The 24,101-nt window shown below is 55.6% G+C and overlaps 1 protein-coding gene across 8 annotated transcripts in view; it reads right to left on the reverse strand.

The window, feature by feature from the left end:
- The window catches only part of RGS12 (regulator of G protein signaling 12), a gene marked incomplete at its 5' end in the record, with an annotated part of 117,810 nt that overhangs the window by 8,700 nt on the left and 85,009 nt on the right, over positions 1–24,101 (reverse strand). For 4 of the 8 annotated variants that reach the window (XM_081237473.1, XM_081237475.1, XM_081237474.1 and 1 more), the window contains 13 exons: positions 41–472; positions 1,812–1,965; positions 2,309–2,388; positions 3,829–3,925; positions 5,803–5,929; positions 6,369–6,442; positions 6,817–7,011; positions 8,903–8,979; positions 10,742–10,895; positions 11,233–11,412; positions 12,393–12,536; positions 13,239–13,331; positions 13,781–13,950. In XM_081237473.1, coding sequence (XP_081093599.1) covers positions 41–472; positions 1,812–1,965; positions 2,309–2,388; positions 3,829–3,925; positions 5,803–5,929; positions 6,369–6,442; positions 6,817–7,011; positions 8,903–8,979; positions 10,742–10,895; positions 11,233–11,412; positions 12,393–12,536; positions 13,239–13,331; positions 13,781–13,950 — 1,977 coding nt within the window. Of the gene's footprint in view, positions 1–40; positions 473–1,811; positions 1,966–2,308; positions 2,389–3,828; positions 3,926–5,802; positions 5,930–6,368; positions 6,443–6,816; positions 7,012–8,902; positions 8,980–10,741; positions 10,896–11,232; positions 11,413–12,392; positions 12,537–13,238; positions 13,332–13,780; positions 13,951–14,134; positions 14,277–24,101 lie in introns of those variants that run through there. The other 4 variants (XM_081237477.1, XM_081237479.1, XM_081237476.1 and 1 more) reach the window with 2 other exon arrangements.

Below are 24,101 nucleotides of genomic sequence, written 5' to 3' on the forward strand. Positions count from 1 at the left end.
AGGGGTCAGAGAGGAGCAGGGGCGTCGCGCCCAGAGGTACCTGGTCTCGGAGGTGCGGCCGAGCCCGGCGGGGTGGGGGCTGGCGGCAGGAACGTGCTGTTAGGGCTGCTGATGTGCCCCTCCCCCATGAGCGTCAGGTCGGCCACGTGCTCGCCCTCCACGGTCTGGACACTCCCAGCCTCTGCCGCCTGCGCCGGGGGGCTGGGGGTCCCGGAGGCACAGAGAGGCGGGCTGTCGGCCGAGCCAGGGCTGGTGGCGGGGCTCTCGCGGGGCCGAGGAGCGCTCTCCTCGCCATGGCCTGTTGTGGGTCTCGTGCAGAAGGCCTTGGGGGCAGCCGAGGGGGAGAGGGCGAGCCCCGGGGAGCCAGGTGGCAGACGCAGGAACTCAGGCAGCACCAGGTCCTCCTTCCTCAGCAGCCCGCGCTGGTCGTCTGCTCTGTTGCTCTGAGCTTTGGAAATGAGCTCAAAAAACTCTGTTGGAAGAAAACCCACGTTGACCAAGTGTTATCGCGTTTATCTTCCGGCAGGCACAGCAAGCGCTTCTGGCAAGGCCTTATCCCGCCGCCCCAGGCCCTCCCCCTTCCTCCTGTTCCCACCCTCACAGTCACAGGGAGGCCGCGGGCCACACGAACAGCTGCGCTCCTCCCTGGACTGGCTCCGGTCCACCGCAGCCCGCGGCCCATGTCTGCGCTCCGCCCGCATTTGATGCCATCTTCTGAGCAGGAGGGAGGCCACTGACCAGGCGCCATGGCCTGACACAGCCAGGAGCCCCTGGTGCCCGGAGCTGGTGAACCAGCCTAGACCCGTGTGTGGGAGGCCTCTTGGGGGCACCACGCCGGGGCAGAGGGCGGTCCCGAGGGGGCCTGTGAGCAGCGCCCGGCCCTCGAGCCCTCTCCCCACCACGCACCCTGCCCCGGGAGCTCCACAGCCCCCCAGGCCGCCCCTTCCCGGCACCTCCGCCCTGCCGGGGACATCCAGCTTCTTCGCTGGCTCCCCAGAGCTCTTCTTTTTCTTACCTGGGTGGATTCTCAGTTGTAACTCGAGTTCACCATCCAAAATAGATGGTGTCTACACTGAGCCTTCTCGAGGCTTAAGTTACGCTCTGAGCTTCTGACCAGCAAGGAGCTTAAAAGCTCAAATCTTAACGGCTCTCAGAAACACGAGAACTTCAGGGCAGGCGTGTGTTTTACTCTGGCACGTGGCCGGACGCCACGGGGAGCTGTGACTATCCCAGCTGACCTGCCCAGGAAGGGTTCCCTGGGTTACAGCTCAGGGCGCAGAACAGCTCCTAGAGCTTCTCTCTGTCACGAGCTTTCGGAAGAAAAGGAAGGAAGTCCCCCACACCTCCTCTCCGTCTCTCATGCCATCCTTCTTCTGTCCTGCAGGCCCGGGGGCGGCTCGGGCGTCCGGCCCCCATGGCCGAATGCGCACAGCCTTTCCTCAGGGCCCCGACAGCAGAGGCCAGCGAGGCCCAGGCCCTCCCACCGGCCTCCTCCTGCCGAGGACCCTCAGGGACGTGGACCCTGGTCCTGAGCCCTCCTCTGAGCCGGGACCCGGCTGTGAGGGAGGACAGAGACCTCCTGCTGCAGCCCACGCAGGGGCTCCCTGACTCCTAGGGCCCGGCTCTCGGTCTAAAAACTGGGGCTTTAGTAGAGTTACACCGACAGCTGCAGACAGACACAGGGGCGAGTGTTCAGTGTGACGGGTCACGGCCACCCCAATGTCAGTAACTCAGAGAAGCTTCTAGTGACTGGACTGGAAAACTGACACTGCATTCACGAAAAACGTGGAAGTTTTAAAAAGTACACATACCCTCTGCTTCGTCCAAATTAATTTTCTGATATTTTTTTTTCCCAATCTTTGCAATAGATTCTTCTCTCTTTGAAAGCCGGGGATCCCTAGCATTCTTTCCATTTTCTCCTTTAATTTTAATAGAATTAGACTTGCCTAGTGTTCTTTCCTCTCCCTGCGTCAGAAGGAAAGTCAAAGTTCCACTCACATTTCAGACACATGACAGCACAGTTCATCAGTTATATAAAAAGGGTCTTTGAAACATAGATTGCATTGATTTGGACTTTACATGCGTTGCAGAAACATCCATCGCAATGGTAAGGATTGCAAAAAGAACAGCACGTAAGGCACACCCACCCACCCAGCGATTCCCAGGCTAGTGGGAGCAGGCACCGCAGAGGGACCCTGAGAAGACCCCCCAACCCAGGGTGCAGGCCCACCAGGGCAGAGAGCCGCTGGGGCCGCCTGCCCCTGAGCTTTGCAGGCAAGGAGCGAGGCGGGGGGAGGAGGGGAATTACCATAGCCGAGTGATTTCTGGAGCCGGCATTTACAGCTGCGCTCTGTTTGATGGGCACACTTTTCTGTTTATCTGTGGACGCTGAACATAGTGAGATAAGCTTTATAAAACTGCAGTGAATTGCAAATCCATCTCAACGTTTAACATAATCACGTTTATACGTCTTTGAGATCAATGCTGTGCAGAAGCCAAAGGTATCAGAGGTCCCTTATGTACATGCGCATTCAGGCCTGAGCACCCATGCGGGGTCGAGGGACAGAGGACCAGCCTCCTCCGCCCGCCACGTCTGGGCGAGCTGTGCATGACGGCGACGGGGAGAAGGCTCGCAGCTGACTGTGTCTACTGGGACTCTGTGGTCCCGTGGTGAGTGAAAGCACCTTTCGGGTACTATTTGGCACGAATGTCTTTAGAAAGTAGGAGAGTCTCACATTTATTATGTATCTTCAAATACGGCCATCGCCCCAAGTCAGGGCTGCAGGCTGGCCCCCTCTGGCCCTCGTGGTCCACAGACCGCTTCCCTGGCCCAGGATGGGCTAGCAGAGTCCCAGCCTTCCCATCTGTGAGCAGCGTCCCAAACACACCGCACGCACCTGCCCGCAGCGGTGCCTTCAGACTCACCTGCGCACGAGCGGGCCGGGAGGTCCAACCTTATCAGACCCCGGAGGGAGGTGCTGAGCACCCGTGCCCCGCTCAGGCCGCTCGGCCCCTGAGGCCGGTAACCATGCAGGAGAAGCGCACACAGCACACTCCAGAACCCAGATGGACCCACAGGGGGACAAGAAGCAGGCACTGGAGGCCGAGGGCAGAGGGGCGACCGCAGCCCGGGGCACCCCTGGGGAGGGAGACGACTGATCGGTAGCCCATTTCAGAGCCGAGCCGGCGCGGGGAGGGGAAGGGCGGCTCCTGACACGGCCGCCTCCTTGCCCTGCTCAGGAGGCTCCAGAAGGCTCTCTCCAGGAGGCGCGCCTCCGCTGCCCCCACCTGGGAGTGCAGGTCCCCGTCCCCAGGGCAGGGCTGCGGGGCTGAGGCAGCGTATGGGAAAGGGCCCTGTAAACCACTGATTCCTTGTGCACTGGGCACAGGGGGCCCCAGCCCCCCACCTCAGCCGCTGCTGGGCCGACACGGGGTAGCGATGCCCCAGAGCCCCGGGTCCCTTGTGCAGAGGGATGGGGAGGCCTCCCAGGAAGAGAGCACTTTCCAGGGCATGATGGACCCTCGGAGCGACTGCAGGGCGTTCGCAGGGCCTGCCGCCCCTTCTTACGGCAGAGAAGACACGCGGGGGTCCCAGCGAGAGGCCCTCGCACTCCTGGTCCCGGGGCCTCCTGCCCACAGACAGACGCCCAGCCACGGCTGGACTCGGCCATGGCAGGGGGTCGCCGAGCCCCGTGAGACCCTGAACCCAAATGAGGCCATCCGCAGTGTCACTCTGATACCACGGGGCAGCAGGGCCGGGAGCTTTCGGGGGGCCGAGCCCAGGGACCCAGGAGGCCAGAAGGGCCAGGGCAGCGTCACCCTGCTCACCTTTCCCTCGGGAGGGGTCCTTCTCCTCCAAGATGACCCGCTGTCCGTCCAGACTCGAGATGGGGGCTCCAAGGTCCAGGGGCTCCTTCTCTCCACTCTAGAGGCAGAGATGGTGCAATGAGCGGCTCACCCAGGCTGGAGCTTTCCGGAACAACTGCATGTGGTCCATCAGCCAGCAGGACCATCCCAGGCTTGATGGAGTCATGCGCCAGGTGACCCCAGGTCCTGTCACCTCGGCAGGGCCAGCCGCAGACGCCTGACATGCAATAACCAGGATCCCAAGCGCCAGCGGGCCTGCCCGGAACGCAGACGCCGGGAGGGGCCCGCGTGACAGGGCTGTCACCCAAGTGATGGCTGCTGGCAACACTGGGCCGAGGCGAAGCCCCGGGGGTGGAGGAGCACTTGGTGGGCGCCGGTACCACCTGCATCCACAAGTTGGGTGCTTTTAGGCGTTAAGTCAAGCTGGCCTAAGTCGCAGCATTACCTCCAACCTGGAAGAGGGGGCCTCAAGCCCACTTCCCTGGCCCTCAATGCACTAGGAGCTGTGGGAGTAGCGGGGAGATGCCTCCCTGTGGGCAGGAAGCAGGCGCATCTGAGGCCCGGGATCCTGCCCTTCTCTCCTGTGGAGACTATCTTGCTGTTCAAGTCCCACATCCTCTGTCGAAGAAAGAATCTGAACTGTCGTCTGGCTCTTAAATTGCTAAGCGACCAAACGCCCAGACAGAGCTCCGGCCAAGTGGGGAACGGACCAAGGCTAGCAGGATCCTGCCTGGCTCATGACTTCGCGGCCCACAGTTCACTAAGGAGGGTCAGCAGGAGGGTCCAAGGAAAGCCACATCTTCACAGCCCATCCACAGAACGCCCCGTACCACCCTCCACGACTCTCCTGGCCACAAGCCCTGAGGCAGCTGGACCACTCTTCCCAGTCAGGCCTCAGCAGCCCAGTGGGGAAGGAGCCCCGACCACTGGCCAGCCCTTTGGGACTGAAGCCCCCCAGCAATCCCACAAGCACGCTTCCATGACTCACCCCACTTTACAGATGGGGAAACAGGCACGGGGACTAAGGATCGCTTAGGATCTCAACAGAGTACAGGGAGGCCACATGGAACCCAGGCCACGTCCCTCTCCATTCGGCATATTCTAGACTCCAGGACGGCACCCCCATCCCCCAGTGAGCTGGGCAGAGGGCTTCGGGTTACCCTCAGGAAGTCTGAAAACAATTTAACTGGTCCTCTTGTTCACATCAAAGTCTTGAACAATTCTGGACCCCATTTCAGAGAAAATAAAAATCCTAAAAATACTTGAAATCATAGCTCTGATAAAGTATAATTTCTAAAGAAAGGAGAACACAGGCCAATAGGTCATAAGTCATCACATTTCAAAGCAAATGTGTGGAGGTGCGGGACCGCCCTCCGGCTATAGGGACGGGGACTCTGCTCTCATCCCTGCTTCACCCATGCACGGAGGAACCCAACGGCCCAGCTCCGAAACACCAGAGAGAGGTGTCAGACCCACAGCCTATGGGAAGCTGGACAGTGAAGCAGCGGATGCCTGACAGGCTGTTGCAGATCGGGTCATGCACGCCACCGCGTGCCGTCATCTGATCAGATTTGCAAATGGCGGGAGGCTGCAAGGTTTTCATTTGTTTCTCTTCTTGGTTTCCCTAGGCCCAAACCCCCAAATCTCAAATACCAACCCAAATCCCAGAGGGCACGACCAAGGTACGAATAAGCAGCAAGCATTTCCACCAAAGGGTGGGAAACAGGAGGGCAGCGGCAACGTCCTCCCTAGGGCCTGCTGGGTGGAGAAGCTGCACACAGGCGCTGGGTCGGCCCCATGGCATCCTCCCGTTATGCCAGCCACAGCTCGCTTCGCAGACAACGGGGGCAAACTGGGCCCCAGCAGGCAGCGCTGAGCTTGTGGGCGGCTCGGGGGCCCAGGGGCCCCGTGTCACTCACCAGCCTGGTCACTCACCAGCCGGGCCACCAGCTCGCTCAGGCGCAGGCCATACTTGGCCGCCACAGGCCGCAGTACCTCCGTGACTGGCTTGCTGGGCTTGGCCTTGAGTCCCACAGACCGGTTAATCGGCACCAGATCCAGCCTGGTTGGAGGGGGAGAAACAGGAGCACGTTTGCCACAAACACGTGGCAACTGTCACGTGGACGTTCCGTCTCAAAAGCAGAGCAGCGTGGCACCCATGGGCATCACCAAGGCAGCCCCGGGTTCTGCACGAGAAGAGAGCCCACAGGGGGCTTCTTTAGGGTCTCGTGGGGCTGAGCCAGGACTGTCACACCCGACAAGGAGCAGCCCCTCCCCAAGGGTCAACCCTGCCCCGGGTGCAGCCTTGCCGTGGTCGCCAGCAGGCGGGGAGCTTGACCCTTTGGCCCCTGGGGTTCCTGGGGCCACGTGCGGCTGTCCCTCTGAGCTCACAGTGGGGGGGAGCCGGCACCCCCAGTAGAGCGGAGGCCAGCGGGGCAAGTGGTCAGAAACAGCCTGTGGCTCTGGAAACCTCATGAAAATGGCAATTGCATTTCTCTTACCGAAATAAAGTGCGTTTTTCTAGGCGCAGGTCCCTAGACTCCAAGATGCTACTGTCCTGGTGCAGCACCAGAGGCTACGGAACACATGAAAGGAAGAGAGACGGGCGTCAGTGGGAGCCGGGGCGCACAGCTGCACGGAGCCAAGTGCAGCTTCAAGAGCAGCCCGCCAGAGCCAGAGAGAAGGCTTCAGCTCCCTGACCAGCTGCTGTGAGCCCACAAAGGGTTCTGCGCGGCGAGGCGGTGCTCTCGGGACCCACCTCGGCCACACGCGCGGTTCAGATGAGGAGCACAGAGCAGAGTCGGCCGCGAGGCCCAACACAGGCCGAGGCGGCAGGGAACCCGCACGCTCAGGTAAACACACACAGGTTAGCCGGCTCCCCCCTCGGCAGGATCTCCCACAGGGCAGACGCCCCCAAAGGAAAGGCCCTCGGTCTCTGCAGCCCTGTACCTTATCCCCGCCCACCAGGAAGAGGTCCACAGCAGCCCCGTTGATGCCGTGTCGCTCGCAGAGCCCGGCCAGGATTTCCTTGATGGAGAGCCCCTCCCTGACGAGCACCACGCAGGCCGTCCCGTCGGGGAGCTGGATGCTGCAGTGCTTGGCGGCCTTGTCCTTCTCGGGCGCCAGGGTCCTGCAGGCCTCTGGCTGGAGGGCAGGGAGACGGGGGCAGGCGCAGGGTCAGGGAAAGTGCGGGAGGCCCCAGGGAAGGGCCATCGTAGCTTGCACATGTGTGAGGGGCCCAGCAGCGCGGCTCCCTGTGCACACCCAGCCCCACAGCGCAGACACATTCCTATAAAGGTACAGTGCGCTGTGCGCACACGGCCGCTAAGTTGTGGGGCTGCTAGTTGACAGAGAGCCACCCCCTCTCAACTACAGGCACCGTCCTCGCAGTCCCAGCCTCCAACCTCTGAGTGTAAACTTTTACAAGGGCCATGCTAACTAGCTTTCCTACTAGAATAGGATGGGCCTTCCCACTTTTGTTTTCGGGGGTCCGGTCTTGGCCTCCCTGACCCGGAAGCACATGGAGTCACTCTGCAGAGCCCACTGAGGCCATCTGGGGACCAGGAGCTGCCTCGCCCGTCTCTCAGCCTAGGAGCCGGGGACGGACAAGGCAGGCAACCTCTGCTGCTTCTGGTCACATTTCTGGCTCTTTCTGCCCGACCTCGCAGGCCCAAGGCCTTTCCGAGAGGAATGGACGGACAGACAGCAGGTGGGCTGCAGGGAAGAGGCTAGGAGAGGGGGCGGGACGGCCAGGCCAAGGCTCAGAGGCAGCGGCACACACCTGAGGGTATGAGGCCCCTCAGACCCTGGCCCCCAGGTCACGAGGAGCAGGCGCAGGGAGGCCGGGTGTGAGGGGCACGGGGGAGTCTCAGCTCCTTCCTCCGCGGGGCTGCCGGGGGTGCGCCCTGCAGGCAGCCTTCAGCCTGGGGTGCCTTCTGCCCAGAGAACGCCCACCACCTCTGCCCGGCGCGGGGGATGTGGCCCAGCCCACCTGTCCCACTGCCAGGCTCTGCGGTGGCGGACACGCCTGCAGGATGGGGAAGCGAGCCTTCCAGAGCAGTAGCACCTGCGACGTGATGTCTGCACTGTGGGTGGACTAGGCAAGAGCGGGGGGGGGGGGGTGGCCCCTCCCCACTGCTCAGAGCAGGGCTCCGACGTGCTCGGGGCAGGAGCCAGACCAGGGACCAGCCCGCGGCCGCGCTCCCCGTGGCAGACCTCTGGGTCCCTGAGTTACAGCTCCGCTTCCTGGCTACAGACGGCTCCCCGCATGCTTCTCTAATGCCTGACTTGCCCTGGTTGTCACTTCCTTACCACTCTGTCCTCCGAGGGTCTGAAAATCTCTTTCTCCCAAATATTACTTCAGAAAACTAGTTTGCAGGTGGTAGACTGATTGCAAAATGGCCCCAAACATGCCCTTCCCACAGACGCACGGGCAATAATAAATGTTCTTTGTCTTAAGCCGCTGGGTTTTGGGATGGCTTGTCAGGCAGCAATGGCTGACTAGTGCATGGTCCACCCTCACGGCTCTAACTGGTATTGTTATAACTGAAGAAGAAATGACATTCTACACTCACTACTGCCTGACCATCTCAAGTGACTAGGAGGCCAGCAACAATAGGGTTTTCCAAAATTGCCATCAGATGACAGCTAACCAGCTAGCAGGTCAGCCCAATGCCTCCTCTCCACCTAACTAGAAACTGGCCCAGACAAGCAACTCAGTGGGGCATGAGGAGAGAGCGCAGGGCCAGGCAGGACCCGGGCCCCCGGCCCGCAGCAGGGGCCGGAGGGGAAGAGCTCCGTCGGCACAGCCCCCAGCGCACAGGCAGAGACACGGGGGTGTCTGAGCTCACGGGACATGCAGGTGCCGAGACGAAGAGGAGTACCTGCCTGCTCCCATGGGCGTCCAGAGAAACGTGCCTGAACGGGAACTAAAGGTCTCAGAAATAAACCCAGAGATATTCTTAGTGCTCAAGGGGCGCCCTCCCCATCCATCCAACAGCTCCTTTACGAGGGACATGGCTTTGCGGGGACTCACCAGGTCCAGGCTCCCGGCCGAGGACATGGAGCCCTGTGACTCCCGGCGGCCCAGGCCTCCATTGGTGTGCAGGGGGTCTGGAGGGGATACAGGGACTCAGAACACCCAATGGCACCAGCTTCAGGCTTGCTCGCTTAATGCAGAAGTGCAGAAACCCCCCGAGTGTGGTCATGTCCCCCACAGCCCCACACCTCCTTTAGGCTGAAGAGACACGCTCAAAGGACAGGAGCCAGGCTCGGAGGCCCTTTGGTGGCGCAGCCTCGCCCCTGGCACACAGCCGGGGCCGGGAGCCACAGCCCAGGCCCACGCTCTGCTGGCGGCCACGCGGCTCCCCTGGCTCCTGCTGCCTTGTCTTAGGTCAAAACGCAAGCAAGTGCAAGGCCTCCCTGCCCTTCATTTAATCTGGAATTGTTATCTCAACATGTGGCTTCACGTGCCAGCCGGTTACGGCATCTTTTACCGACGGCTCACTTCCCGTCTTCCTGTAAAGCCCTGAATGAGCTGACAATCGCGCCATCCGATGTCACTGACTGAGCTAACTGTAATCTAAAACTCGCGAGAACTCTGACGTAGAAAGGACCTTTAAAAACACAGGGCCTAGGGCCCCCGATCATGCCCCTGTGCCGGGGCCTGATTACACGGAGGCCCCCAGGTCCCACTGACCCACCTGCCAAAAGCAACAGACTGCCAGGCGAGAGAGTCAGGATGCCTGGGGAGCATCCTGGGGTCAGGACTTAGGGCCTTTACGGGTGGTTCTCTAAAGATGTGCCGGGTATGGGGACCCCGGTCTCCTGGGGTCCCGCTCGGGGACACAGACCTAGAGAGGCAGGCACTCCCCCATCTCCGGTCCTCGGGGGTCCCTGGCCACACTGACGACACCGCTCCCTCCCCCAGCTCCAGCTGCCCTTCCTCGTGGAAGAATAGCTGTACCGGCCGCCCCAGGCAGGGCCCCGGAGCCTCAGGGCACCGGCAGAGGCCCACAGCCTCCCTACACTGCCCTCTGCAAAGTGGGCATAAGACCTGCCTGCGGCCAGCTCTGAGCAGGAGATGAACCCTCTAAAGCGCCTGGCACAGCACAGGCACCACCCCCCTCAGGTGCTCCCTGTCCAAGCTCCCTCGATAAGCCGCCCAACCTAATCTTGGGGCCCGGGTCTGGAACCTGCAGGTTAGTTCCCGGAAAATAATCCCTTTCCTGACAGTGGAGAAGAAAAGGCTGCCAAACCCTCCCACGCATGCTTCCTGCGCCCAGTGTGCGCCCCGCCCTTCTCTGCCCTGTCCCCCCTGCCCAGGCTGCTACCCGTCCACCCACCTCCCTCCCGGGGCATCCCAGCCCCATCCCTGTCCCTCTCACACTGTCTTCTCAGCCACATCCAAGAAAGAAACCAAGGGAGAGAAGATCTAGGATGGCAACCTTTAAAATTTACAATAAAATTACAATTTTGAAAATGCTTGGTACCCAAACTATGGTGTCACATTTTCTTAAAGAAATTACAAAAGCTCGTGTACCTCTCTGCACACAGCAGAAAAGCAAGAGGCTGTCTGGGTGGACAGAGGGCAGGACATCTGTATTTTCTGCTTTTCACTTGGTTATATTTTCCAAATTTTCTACCAAGAGCACCCATTACTGCTCAAGCAAGAAGAAGGTGGTACCTGTGAGGTGCCCTAGGCTGGTGGGTTAGAATGCACCATGCCCCCTCTCAGAGGGCCCTAGAACCCCCGGCTTCCCCAGCCAGGCCGCCCCAAAGGGCCACGTCACAAGCACAGCCCACACTTCCTCATTCGTCCCCGAGAGGGCCTCACCCCCCTCCCTCCCCGACCTGCACACGACAAACCACGAACCGCTTGGACGGTCGCCTTGGTCCTTCTTCTTCTGGGACCGCCCGGTGCTCCTGGTCCTTGACCAAGAGAAAAACGCTCCTTTTCGTTTCTTCTCGCTGTCCTCGTCCCCCAACTCTTCATTCAGGGACCGTCCTGATTTCGATTTTCCATTCAACTGCCATCAAATGGAAAACGTTGTTAAAACAGTGTGAAGTTAATTTAATATCACATGAAATGCATGGGAAAGGGAGCTGGAGCAGGCTGCCAAGACAGGTGCTCCGCGGGAGGGTCCAGGTCCCTCAAGGCCAGAGGCGCAGCCCCGCCAGCCTCTCCAGAAGTGGCAGCTGGAGCCCCCCGCCCCGACCAGAACCTCAGACAAGACGCATGGGAGGTGTGAGTGCTAAGAGGGCCTTGCATTCCCTGCGGGTGAGGGGATAAGCCAACAGGGGCGTCTACTGTCATCTCTGCAGAACAGCTTTCACTGGGGGGGCCAGCGTGGCTGGGACGGGCACCTTCTTTGGCGTGGACGCGTTTGAGTGGTCGGAGCTGACGCTGTGCTTGGAGGTGGGGCTGCTGGGAACCTGCTGCGCATCGGGCAGCGGGCGGCCCTCCACCTCCGCCAGGATGCACTCTTGGTACAGCGGGGATTTCAGAAAGCGAGTGTAGCTGTCAAACTTCATCAGGTTGAAGATCTGCCAAGGAAACACAGCGCTGTCCAGTGACACACGGAACCGGACACTTGGCCCTGAAGGTGTGGGGCGGCGCCAGGCCACACGCGCAGCAGGGCCTGTTCCCAAAGCCCCTCATCGCCCCCGGAGTCGTTGCCCAGGCTCCTTTATGTCTGATCACACTTCTCATAACACGCCAGCCCTCGGTGGCCACGCTTACGATCAGCCAATTCCAATAACCCACATAAAGCGCCAGCGTCTGAGTGGCCTCAGGACAGCCAAGGTGCAATCTTGGAGAATCTTTACTTTGTTAAATAAGAATGAAACCAGGGCTTCCTTGGTGGCACAGTGGTTGAGAGTCCGCCTGCCGATGCAGGGGACACAGGTTCGTGCCCCGGTCCGGGAAGATCCCACATGTCGCGGAGCGGCTGGGCCCGTGAGCCATGGCTGCTAAGCCTGTGCGTCCAGAGCCTGTGATCCGCAATGGGAGAGGCCGCAACAGTGAGAGGCCCGTGTACCGCCAAAAAAAAGAAAAAAGAATGAAACCAAAGGCAACTGGAAACCTAAAGGAAGTGAGACCTGCCTTGAAAATACCTTCCTCCATTTTTTTAAACCTCATTCATATGACTCAGCTACAGAAGTAACCTCTGCTAAGGCCAGTGGACATGTGCTCTAAAACACATTAAGTCCAATGCACACTTTTCATCACAGTGATGTCCTAAAACTGAAAAAAATCCAAACATCTATCGACCTCTATGTATATCACCGCCCATGAACCTGTGATGACACACAGATGCATAAGGGAGAGTGTCAACAGTCAGGTATGCCGTGGTGGGGACGTCCTGCTCCAGGGCTCTGCTGAACCCTGGCTCTGAGATGGAGCCCAGGGGCTGGGGTGGGGTGGGGTAGGGGTGGGGGTCCCACCGGCACTCTCCTCGCAGTCTGGTGCCTGCGGGGGCTGCTCTCTGGGACCCGAGTCCTCTGCCCGCGCCCCGGGCAGTCACCTGGAGCTGCTGCTCCTTGAACATGTCAGGGTGGGGGGCGCTGAGGATGTCGTCCGCCAGCTGGGCCTGGCTGTCAATGTTGACCGGCGTGGTGGCTTTGCTGCTCAGGAACTTACTGAAGATCTCGCGGGCCCTGTAGGAGAGCTGAAGGGACAGTGCGTGTGTGGGACATGCAGACCACACACATGTTTTCTGACACGGGTCCAGGCAATGGAGACACATTTTCTTAGGGCCTAATAAATATTTCTTGCTTGGATAATAACTAAAAGTAACAGCCAGTATGAAACTTTTCAATAAATCAGCTCCTCTCCAAATTTTGTCAAAGCGCAATCTGAATGTTCCAAAGACCGGGGGCATCCGGGTGCGGGCAGCGCAGATGCTGTTGCATGGTGTGGTCTCGCCAAAGTGGGAGGGAGGTCCGGGCAGCACGGAGCGTGAGAAGCAGAGAAGAGGCCTCCTCTGAGGGAGGGGCACAGGCTGCCTCAGAGCGGGTCACGCCGCGGATCAGCACCCACACCAGCAGGGGCTCACCTGCCCCCACGCAGCCTGCAAGGGGGGCCGTACGGACGGGCATCCTAGGATGCTCTTCTGCCCAGGATTTTCTCTTAAATCCCCTTCCACACACGGAGTGGCAGCACATGTGCTGAAAGTTTTAGGGCCATTTATGCAAGCTATGTTTAGGCAAAACTAAATATCATATATATTAAGAAACATTCTGAAAACGAATTTTTTTTAATCGTGTGAAAATATTTTTACACGGACTTTTCAAACTGCACTATGTGTGAACCTACGCTAACATCACCCTGACCTTTAACCACTCCCACTTCCCAGCCTGAAGAAACGTACCTCTTTTTTGTCGTGTGCGGGAACATGATGAAAATATTCACAGGCCTGCCAGAATAAAATGTTTTCTTCACTGAATTCCTTCCTTAGAAAATCCTAAGAAAAACACCATAGATTAACCTTCACACAATCCTCGGAAAAGGCAGGTACGTCAGTAGTGGCAGTGGGACCTCCCTCCTCTTGCGCTCTGTTCCATTATTCCCACTTTATTCTTATTTTCATCTTTCACAGAAACCACGGGTGCCAAGCGCCTCTGCAGAATTTACCTGGGAGCAAACTTAAAAGCTGCCCTCACTGGGACCACTTGGGCCTTCCCAGCTGTTTCCTTAGGAGCTGAGCATGCCTTCCTAGTAGCCGGCCTGGCTAGCAGGCAGCTGCTTCCAAGGGTTCACAAGAAGCTCTGATGCCCCTCACAGCAGAGAGAGGCGCCCTCCAGCCCCTGGGCCTGAGCGCCCGGGGTAGAAGCAGGAGGACAAGACGCCTGCCCTGCCCAACCCTGCCCTGGGGTCCGGCTGCAAGAGGTGCCCGATGCCCGTCAGACTCACGGAAAAGTAGCGAACTCCGAGTGGGTCCTGCAGAAGCCGCTCGAAGGACACAGCCCAGCTGGCAACCCTCCGCTCACGCAGGCGCCGGCAGCTCTGCACGCTGGGGAGGCTGGCATTGCTGCTCAGGCTGTGGTTGCTCACGCAGTCCTTCAGGTCGGCGCCGTTCAGCTCTGCGGGGCCAGCACAGACCTCACTCACCTGCGGGCCTGTCCCCCTCCTGCCCACGGGGCCCTCACCATCTGTCTTCTACAGGAGGTGCGTTCAGCCGACACAGTGTGGTGAGTGCCCACACTGTGGCTGCATCGTTCTGGGCACCCTGGGTACCGGGCCGAGTGGGAACGAGACCGAACCCACCTCCTGAGGCCACGCACGCACACACCCAACAAGGATGCTCGTCACAGGTCGCGGCCGCCCTGGCCGCGGGCACGGCAGGGGCTCCGAGTGAGTCCACCTGAGGTCGGGACGGGCCAGGAGCCAGGGCTGGGTGACGGGCGGGCTGAGCAGAGAGAAAGGGGCACCAGTGGGGTTCCCAGGACCCGGAGAAACACGCACTGTTGCTAAGTGCACCGCAGTGCCCAGGCAGGGAGCTGAGGACCAGGGCACACGGAACCACCTGGAAATGCTCTGCTTAGACCCCAACACACAAAACTTCCCCACAAGAACAGCTCTCGGTTTTGTGTGTATGTGACCGGAAACCCGCTCCTCAACGCACGCTGACACACTCAGAGGCAGGCACATGCTCATACACGCTCACAGGCAGGCACACGCTCACACACGCACCCCAACACACTCAGAGGCAGGCACACGCTCACACACGCTCACGCACGCATCCTGACATGCTCACAGGCAGGCACACACTCACACCCTCCTCCCCTCTCTCCTTGGGGCTGGGGTCCTGGAAGACCCCACGTCTTCACATGTGATTTGTATCCAGTAACAGGGGCAACAAAGGACTAAACACCACTGACGCTCAACCCCCCAAATTAACCTCTCCTCCCAACACACTTCCCAGTACACGTTCTATTAGAACCAGACAAACTGCGTGTAAAGGTTCACGTGGAAACCCAAACACGAAATGCTGGAAAACTACACAAAACAAAGCACAGAGGCAGGGCCAGCCCCACCGAACGTTACACACGTCGCACACCCACACCCTGAACGATGCCGCTGCAGAAGCAGATGCGCCACTGGGACAGGACACAGCCGGATCACTCAATACACGCTACAGGGTCAACTGTGACCAGCTGGACAGTGACCAAGTTGGGGGGCTTGCAATATGCACTAGAATAAATGCCACACAGACCAAAGATTTAAACATAAACAGTGAAGTCAGAGAAACACTAGAAGAAAGCACGGGACAGTTCTCTGAGATACCTGAGTGAGGACATCCAGCAGGCTCCCGCCCAGAGCCGTCAGAGACAGACTTGAAGTCTCTGTGTGTGAGAGCAGACGGGTGGTGCCAGAGGCAGTGGGCAGGGTGGGGGACAATGTGGGTGGAGGGGTTAGAGGGTACAAACGTCCAGACGTAAGAGAAACAGGTCCTGGGGATGGATGGCACGGCCCGGCGAGTGTAAGCAACAACACTGCATCGCGCACGCGAAAGGAGCTAAGAGACTAGATCTTGTAAGTTCTCATCACAAGAAAGAATTCTGCATCTGTGCCTGGTGAGGGAAGTTAGCTAAGCTCACTGTGGCAATCATTCCACAATATATACAAATTTTGAAACATTATGTTGTACACCTGAAACTAACATAATGTTGTATGTCAACTACACCTCAAAAAAGTAAAATCAAATCTCTGTATGTAAAAAACACTGTAAGCTAAGGCAAAAGACAAATAAGAAACTACGGGAAATACATGTAACACATTACACAGCTGAAGGACTAATTTTCTTTATATTTAAGAACACCTACACATCAATAAAAAAAAAGATCAATAAACCAAAGGAAAGTGGAGGAAGAGTATGATCTGTCACTAAGTAGGGGCTTAAAATGCCCCCAGCCCCGGGGACCCCCACACGGAGCCAAAGAGAATGTGAACCGTGAACCAGCGTCAGGGGCAGTGTCAGGGGCCAAGCAGAGAAGCTTTCCTGCTACATTTCATGCTGATAAACAGGGTCATCCTCAAAAGATGAAACAGTCTATTTTAAAAACACTCAGTAAAGTATGAGCACCAAGACATTTTCCTCCAGCTTTTTTCCCTTAAGGCAATGATGGTTGAGCTGAGAGTTGAGGGATGAACAGAACTTAACCGACCTCAGAAAAGCGGAAAAAGCCTTCCACGAGGGGGACAAGCATGTGCAAAGGCCCTGTGGCAGAAGAAACACGGCTCACAGCCAGTGTGGCTGGGCGGCCGAGGAGCAGGAGAGCTGGCAGGCAAGGCCAGCAGGGCCGGGAGGTGGGCACCCAAGCTGTGTGTATTTCACCCTGGAGGACAGTGATAAACAAGGGAATGTCAAGATGGGAGAAAATATTTGCAAACAATGCAACCGACAAGGGCTTAATTTCCAAAATATATAAGCAGCTCATACAACTCAACAACAGAAAAACAAACAACCCAATCAAAAAACGGGCAGAAGACCTAAATAGACATTTCTCCAAAGAAGAAATACAGATGGCTAATAGGCACATGAAAGGATGCTCAACATCACTAATTATTAGAGAGATGCACTTCAAAACTACAATTAGGTACCATCTCACACTGGTCAGACTAGAAAGTCTACAAACAATAAATGCTGGAGAGGGTGTGGAGAAAAGGAAACCCTCCTACACGGTTGGTGTGAATGTAAGTTGGTGCAGCCGTTGTGGAAAACAGTATGGAGGTTCCTCAAAAAACTAAAAATAGAATTACCATATGATCCAGCAATCCCACTCCTGGGCATATATCCAGACAAAACTATAATTCAAAAAGATGCATGCACCCCTACGTTCACAGCAGCACTATTCACACTAGCCAGGACATGGAAACAACCTAAATGTCCACTGACAGATGAATGGATAAAGATGTGGTACATATATACACACTGGAACACTGCTCAGCCATAAGAAAGAGTGAAATCATGCCATGTGTGGTAACATCAATGGACCTAGAGATGATCATACTGAGTGAAGTAAGCCATACAGAGAGACAAATATCATATGATATCACTTACATGTGGAATCTAAAGTATGACACAAATGAACTTATCTATAAAACAGAAACAGACTCACAGACATAAAGAACAGACTTGTGGTTGCCAAGGGGGAGGGGGTTGGGGGAGGGATGGAGTGGGAATTTGGGATGAGCAGATGTAAGCTATTATATAAAGAATGGATAAACAACAAGGTCCTACTGTACAGCACAGGGAACTGTATTCAGTATTCTAGGATAAGCCATAATGGGAAAGAATATTTTTAAAAAAGAATGTATATATATATGTATAACTGAATTGCTTTGCTGTACAGCAGAAATTAACATGACATTGTAAATCAACTATAGTTCAATAAAAAATATTGAAAAAAAAGTCATCACATCTATGCTAAAAATAAAACATTCCGTTAATAATAATAATAATAAAGAAGGGACTTTTTGTCCTTCTGGCTGCACGTGGAGAGTGGCCAGCGGAGGTCCGGCTGAGGCTGGATGGTGAGGGCAGGGTGGGGGGCAAACTGCAGACAGAGCAGCTGAACCCATCAAGGATGTCGCAGCTTTTACTTGTCAAACAAAAGGTGTGTGGATTCCAACACGCAACAGGCAGAGCGATGTCGACCAGTGCACACAGGACACGAGGGAGGCGGGGGGTGGGCAGGCTTCCCAGGCGCCAAGCCCCACCCTGCCCAGTGCTGCAAGTTTGTGGAGGGACTGAGTGAAGGACAAATGAACGCTGACCGAATACACGTGTTAAGGGAAAGAAGACCCGTATACCAATTCATTTTTATAAGATTTAGCCAATGTGAATTATTTTTGAAGACTCACAGATCAATAACTGACACTTGAAAAGTCTAATCGATAAAGAAACATTACAATTAAAAGAAGAAAGGACCCCCCTGGCCGCTCGTTGTGGGCTGCGCGGCTCAGCCGGCCAGCGGCAGGCACACCCTGAGGCCTGCCTTTTCTGATGCCTTGGCAGGAGCAGGGCGGTTCCTGCCGTGGAGTCTCAGGGGCACTGGTGTCCTGCACAGAAAGATGCGCTGGGCCTAGAAGGGGAGCGGGGGTGGCGGCGGGGTGGAGGGCTGGGGCTGGGCTCTGCCTGCAGACAGAGCCTCTCCTGGGAAGAGTCATTTCAGCTGGGGACGCAGGCCCTGGACCCCAGCTCCCATCTGACCCACGAAGTCAGAAAGTTATCCTGCGCTGGCTTCCCGGGCCTCCCCGCAGGCTCCTTTTGCTTCTTCTGGCAGACACACCCACACTGTTGCTTCTGGGACCTGAATGCCTGCTCCCTGGGCCTCAACTCAGGCACCAGGAGCTTCGAGAGCGGACAGCAGTGACCCTGCAGGAGCAGCTCCAGGGCCAGGCCACGCTGCCTGAGGCCGCGGCCCCGGCCGTTTCCCTCCACCTCGGCCAGATCTCTGGGAATGTGCACACACTTCAGAGTGGGAAAACTAGAGACAATGCCTGGCTGCGTAAAGCACGTCGGTACACAGTTCTTGTCATCATGAGATCTCCTGGTGAATCTTTAGGTGGCCGATTCTTGCAGAAGAACGTGAAGAGCCATGCGGTGGGTGCAGAGCCCTTCGGGGATGACAAGATCCTAGCACTTCCGTGTGTCCATGACACACGGAGAGTCACCTGGGCCTTGACAGCCATTGTCAAGTTCTGAATTTCATAATTCATGCCACCTTTAAACTCACTCTGGAGTTGCTCTCGACACACAGAAAACAGTGCACATGTGTGGAAGGACTGCCCTTGAACACAAATGAAATTCCTTCCAACGCCAGGATTCCTACCCCAACTCCAAGGCCAGAACAGGTGATGGAAGAAACCCCACTATGTCTAAGCCACTGCCTGAGTCTCTCTGGGGTGTCAGGTGCTTGGAAAACAACACACTCATCCTCCAGCCAAAGAAGAAGACGTCCATGGAAGACACCCCACATCCCACCTTACAGCTTCACTTTAGAGAATGTTTCCTGGTTTCTGTTGTCGCTGTTGGGTTTTTTTTTTCCTTTCAATTCACCAGTTTAAGTCAGAGTAATGCTTTCCTGGTGAGAAAGTTTTTGAAGTCTGTTTCAGATCTGCTGAAAACTAGGAAAGCCACCACCTTTACATTGGCTGGACAAACATGCAGGTTACCGTGTTGCAAATAACTTGAAGAATGCCTTACTATTAACATTTTATAGATAATTCTGTAACTCAGGGCTTTCATCCATCATTATCTCACCAGAATATCTCATCCAAACCATAACCTCCAGCACTTTAAATATTTAAATCACAACTCAAGGTCAGGTAATAGGGCTAACTGCCACCGGCCTCCAAGCAGACGGGCCCCCTCGGCACACATACCTGGAGACCGCGCAGTCTGCCTGCCCCCGCCAACCACGACAAGGCACAGACCAGAGGGACTTTACCTGGGCAGAGCCGATAAGAGCCACTGTGATGCCACTTAACCAAATACTTCCAACCATTCACCGCAAACCACCCCTCTGAATCCATACCAGGGTCAGCCAGCACAGCCCCTGGGGCCCCAGGCTCGGGCCACACACAGAGACATTGTTGCTTAGCTCACGCTCCCCAAAGAGGTAAATTAGTGCACTTTCTCCAGAGATCCCAGTCCACAGGCTGACAAAGGCGAGTCTCTCCCTTCGAGCTCACGGAGAAGGAACCACCAGTGTACTTAACACAAAGCATCACAGAAGACGCATCCATAATTTAGAGCAGACCTTTAGCCTGCTGCTACCTCTGACGAATGTGAATTATTTAGCAGGCAGAACACAGCTCCAGAAGCTGTTCTCAGAGGCACAAAGGCTGAGGCTGAAGCCCTGGGGGCCTCTGGGCATTTGTTTTCTGTTAAACTAGCAGTGGCAAAGGAAAAAAAAAAATACTTTTTATAATAAAACTCTTAATTCCCCTATTTAAAAAAATTTAATCCCATAAACATAAAACTTATCTTTTTAATGAGAAGGTGATCACCAAAATTGCATAGTATCAGGAATAAGTATTCACTAAGTAATAAGCAACTACCCCAAACTGAACCACTTTTAAACCGTAAGGAGCATTTTGAGGTCAAAGCAAAGCATGCACGTGACTGTTCCCTGAAAGCTTTGTTTATAAAAACTGGCAGCGGCTGGATCTGGCTCTCAGGCTGACCCGGCTATAGATTCTTGGATGGACACTGCTGCATAAACAGCTACAACTAGGTGACAGTTCTGTTAAAAAGGTGTTAAATCAATCTCAACATTTTCCAAGAAAACAATTCAGGAAAAGGGTCTAACGATGCAGCAGAGCCCCAGTGGGCCCCACTTTCCTATCAATGTCCTTTCTGACCTCACGTTTCTGAAGTGCAGCCATCTGCCGATGAGGCAGCAGAGATCAGGGGGCGCAGAGGCAGAGTCAGGCCGGGACGTGGGGTCCCAGTCCCTCTGCGTCGGGCCCCTCATCTGCCCAGGGACTCAGGCAGTGCTCAGAAAGGCAGAGCTACTAGCACAGCTGATAAACTGGGGAGACGGGACCTTGAATGAGGTCCGAAAACACCTCCACTGGACCTAAAGCTCCCCCTTTCTTAGAGCCACACGTGCCATCCTTTAGGGGCAGCTTTTAATTTTGATATAAATTAACCTTGCAGAAAATTACAAAAACAGTAAAAGGAACACCCATACACCCTTTCCAGGATTCACTGGTCGTCTACATCTTGCTCTACTGGCCGTGTCACCCTCTCTCCTCTCCCCGTCACTCCCTTCCTCCCAGTCTCCTTCTCTAAACACACAGGCCTGTAACTCTTCCCCAACTATTTGAGATTAAGGTGGAGACAGCATACCTCTTCACCCCTGAATACTTCAGTGAGAATTTCTGAAGTACAGGGACATTTTCTTTCACGACCACAGCACAGCCATCAAAACTGGAGAAAGTGACACAGTCCGAGTTCCAGTTTCACCAACGATGTCCTTTCTGGCTATTTCCCCGTCCAGGGTCCAATTCAGGATCGCTTAGTGGTCGTGTCTCTTTAAAAGCTCCCGGCCTGGGGCTTCCCTTAGTGGTGCAATGGTTACGAATCCGCCTGCCAATGCAGGGAGCATGGGTTCGAGCCCTGGTCCAGGAAGATCCCACATGCCACAGAGTAACGAAGGCCGTGCGCCACAACTACTGAGCCTGCGCTCTAGAGCCCGCGAGCCACAACTACGGAGCCCACGTGACACAACTACTGAAGCCTGCGTGCCTAGAGCCCGTGCTCCGCAACAAGAGAAGCCACCGCAGTGAGAAGCCCGTGCACCGCAATGAAGAGTAGCCCCCGCTCGCTGCAACTAGAGAAAGCTGCTCACAGCAATGAAGACCCAATGCAGCCATAAATAAATAAATAAATAGATAGATAAATAAAGTTATTTTTAAAAAAAGAACTGATGATGCATACACTGCCAAAAACAAAACCACTAACTAGACTTTAATCTTTGTTTACAGTTCTTTTTGAGATAAAATCCACATACAGTGAAATATATAGTCTTAGGTGCAGGATCCTGTGAGTTTTAGCATCACGTCATTTACTTTTACACGCAGGCCCAGCGGCCACGGCTCACGGGCCCAGCCGCTCCGCGGCATGTGGGATCCTCCCGGACCGGGGCACGAACCCGTGTCCCCTGCATCGGCAGGCAGATTCTCAACCACTGCGCCACCAGGGAAGCCCACGTCATTTACTTTTTAAAGCCTGTACTTGTTCATCAAGTGAACTGGTCCACCCTTCAAACCAGGCCTTGAGAATATCTGCCATATGGCCATTTCAACAATAAAATTCAGTTCTGGGGGAAAACCCGGGTGGAGACTCAGGCCCATGATGGTCATTCTGGCTCTGGGTGGCATAATGCAATAGACTGCATGGGCCTGAATATCTTTATGTCTTGGTTTTCTCATTAGGGGAGAAATTGACAATTGCAGGGCTTGGGGCAAGAGTACAAGTTAAGATCTTTACACCATGCATCTAAATACTGAAAAAATATCAAAGAAGCTAACATGCTGTTAAGTAAGATATATTCTATTCTCCTCTCTTCAAACGCCCTGGAAGGCTAGGCTTGAACTTAGAATTCTGGAACTTGCCCCAGTTCTGCGCTGAAAGGTGCACAGGGAGGGCTGCCCGGCCCTCCCCCCCGCCCCACCCTACCCGCCTCAGCTGCACGTCCAAGTCTGCCACGTCCTGCCCACGCCGCACAGTAGGCTCCCTAAGAGTATTCACTCCATTCCCCAGCTGCAGCCCTGGCATGTCTTACAAATTTAAAGCAGCAGGCCTTTTCTTTTTCTCAAAGCTATCACATATGGAATCCCTGTGTGTGGGCTGGGCCACTGGGAAGGAAGAAGATACAGACAAGAACAGGTGGGACAGACCTCGGCCGCGCTCTGCTTGACCTGGTGCAGCCTCGGGCAGGCAGCCTAGCACCTCCTTCATGAAAGATCTGCCACTATTTACAGAGCCCTTCTGACGAGGAGAATGAAATGTCTATGGAGCCTGACAGCACCTCCTCAGCACAGAGTCTGCAAACTATTGATCCATCAGCCCATTTTACAAAGGAAGTTGCTGAAGTGTGAAGCCCTCCTATGACCAGCCTGAGATTAGCTGGTGAAGGTGCTGAGACAGCGTCCATGTGCTCCAAGGGACGCTCCCAGTGTCACCATTCATGAGCTCCTGGCCAGATGTCACAGCCCTGGCGAGCAGGCAAATGCCTCACAGGTCTATAGGGCAGCGCTCAGTGTACGGTATCCTTCCATATACTTCCCAGGGCCATGGGAAATGTGGGCCCAAACACCAGAAACCTAAATGCTGAGTCTTTCCTGGAGTCATTACCAGAGAGTCGATTTATAACTGTTCTGGCAGAGCAGAGCAGAACAAACTTTCCGTGTCTGAAATGACACAAGTCCTTCTGGAGACTGAAATGCCAAGCAGATGGGGGTGAGATGCTGGGAGAGCTTGCGAGGCCGTGTGAGTGGGCAGAACCGTAGCCAAAAAGGGTCAGCGTGGGAAGTAATGCGACACGCAAAGGGGACGTGTCACTTGTCACATGAGTGCTCAGGATTCAAGGCGCAGCGCTAGCAACCGTGACCACACGTGGGCTGCCCACTAGCCGGCATCTGACCACAGGGGGCCTCCAGGACTCACCAGAAAGGGACGTGGGACACTTTTCAAAGATTAGCCCTAATCAAATTCATTTATTATGCTGATTTGAATGAAAAAAATTCACATTATTCACTTACTAATTCCTTAGTGAAATCAGTGTATTTCATCTCAGTGAATAAAATACATACACTCTGTGAAGACCTCGTTTTATTCTGGGGCCAAGAGCCACACGTGAAGTGTAAACCCTCCAGCTGTGGCCTGACCCTGTCTGGAGGCCACTGCTCAGTGCAGAAGCCCAAGGACCCCAAATGGGGGGCTCCACAAGGAAGACTCAAAACTGGTGCTCACCCCTGCCTGCAGCCGAGGCACAGGAGACTAAAGGCAGAGCTGCAGGCGCCAGGCCTACACTGAGACCGTGTAGGTGGGGGGCCAGGCAACGGGCACCCTCCCCAACAGGACAGGGGGCTAGTGGGCTGACCATCAGAGAAGGAAAAGGATCAAGGGGATAAAATCATCAAGGACATGCGGGGCAGGCACCACCTTCATCAGGGATGGCACTAAGAGGCCACTCCTGTCAGTGGAAAAGAGGTAATACCGAGACACAGGTATTTTACTTTTATGTCAGGTATAAACTGTACTTTTTGGCTATGGCATCCGTAGCCTGGGATTCTGGAACAGTTATGATTGCACATAATTTTAATAATGAAGATAATATGTCAGGTGCAAAACTAAACAAATGTAATACCTGTGTCTTTTACGTGACTTCCAAATAAAGCAATCAAATTCAGAAAGTCATTTGTCCCAGACTGGGCTCCAAAAATCTGGTCACCAGGCTGGCTCCTGTTCCAGGAGGGGTCCTCACCCCGCCCCCACCTCACCCCCAAAGAAGGCAGGCAGCTCTCCTGCCCCTTCTCCTGCAGGAGGCGGTGCTGAGTGGTGGGGCTCCCAAAGCCCCACCCCTGGTCTGGATGTCTCCAGTGGGTGGCGCTCATGGCAGAGGTGACCCAAATTGAGGTAGCATCGACAAACTAAGGGGTCTGCAATCTTCACAAGCGGCATGAATGTCAAAAACAAGCGGAGAAGGAGGAACTG

The sequence above is a fragment of the Mesoplodon bidens genome (genome assembly GCF_964165515.1).
Source record: "Mesoplodon bidens genome assembly, chromosome: 1".
Classification (NCBI taxonomy): domain Eukaryota; kingdom Metazoa; phylum Chordata; class Mammalia; order Artiodactyla; family Ziphiidae; genus Mesoplodon; species Mesoplodon bidens.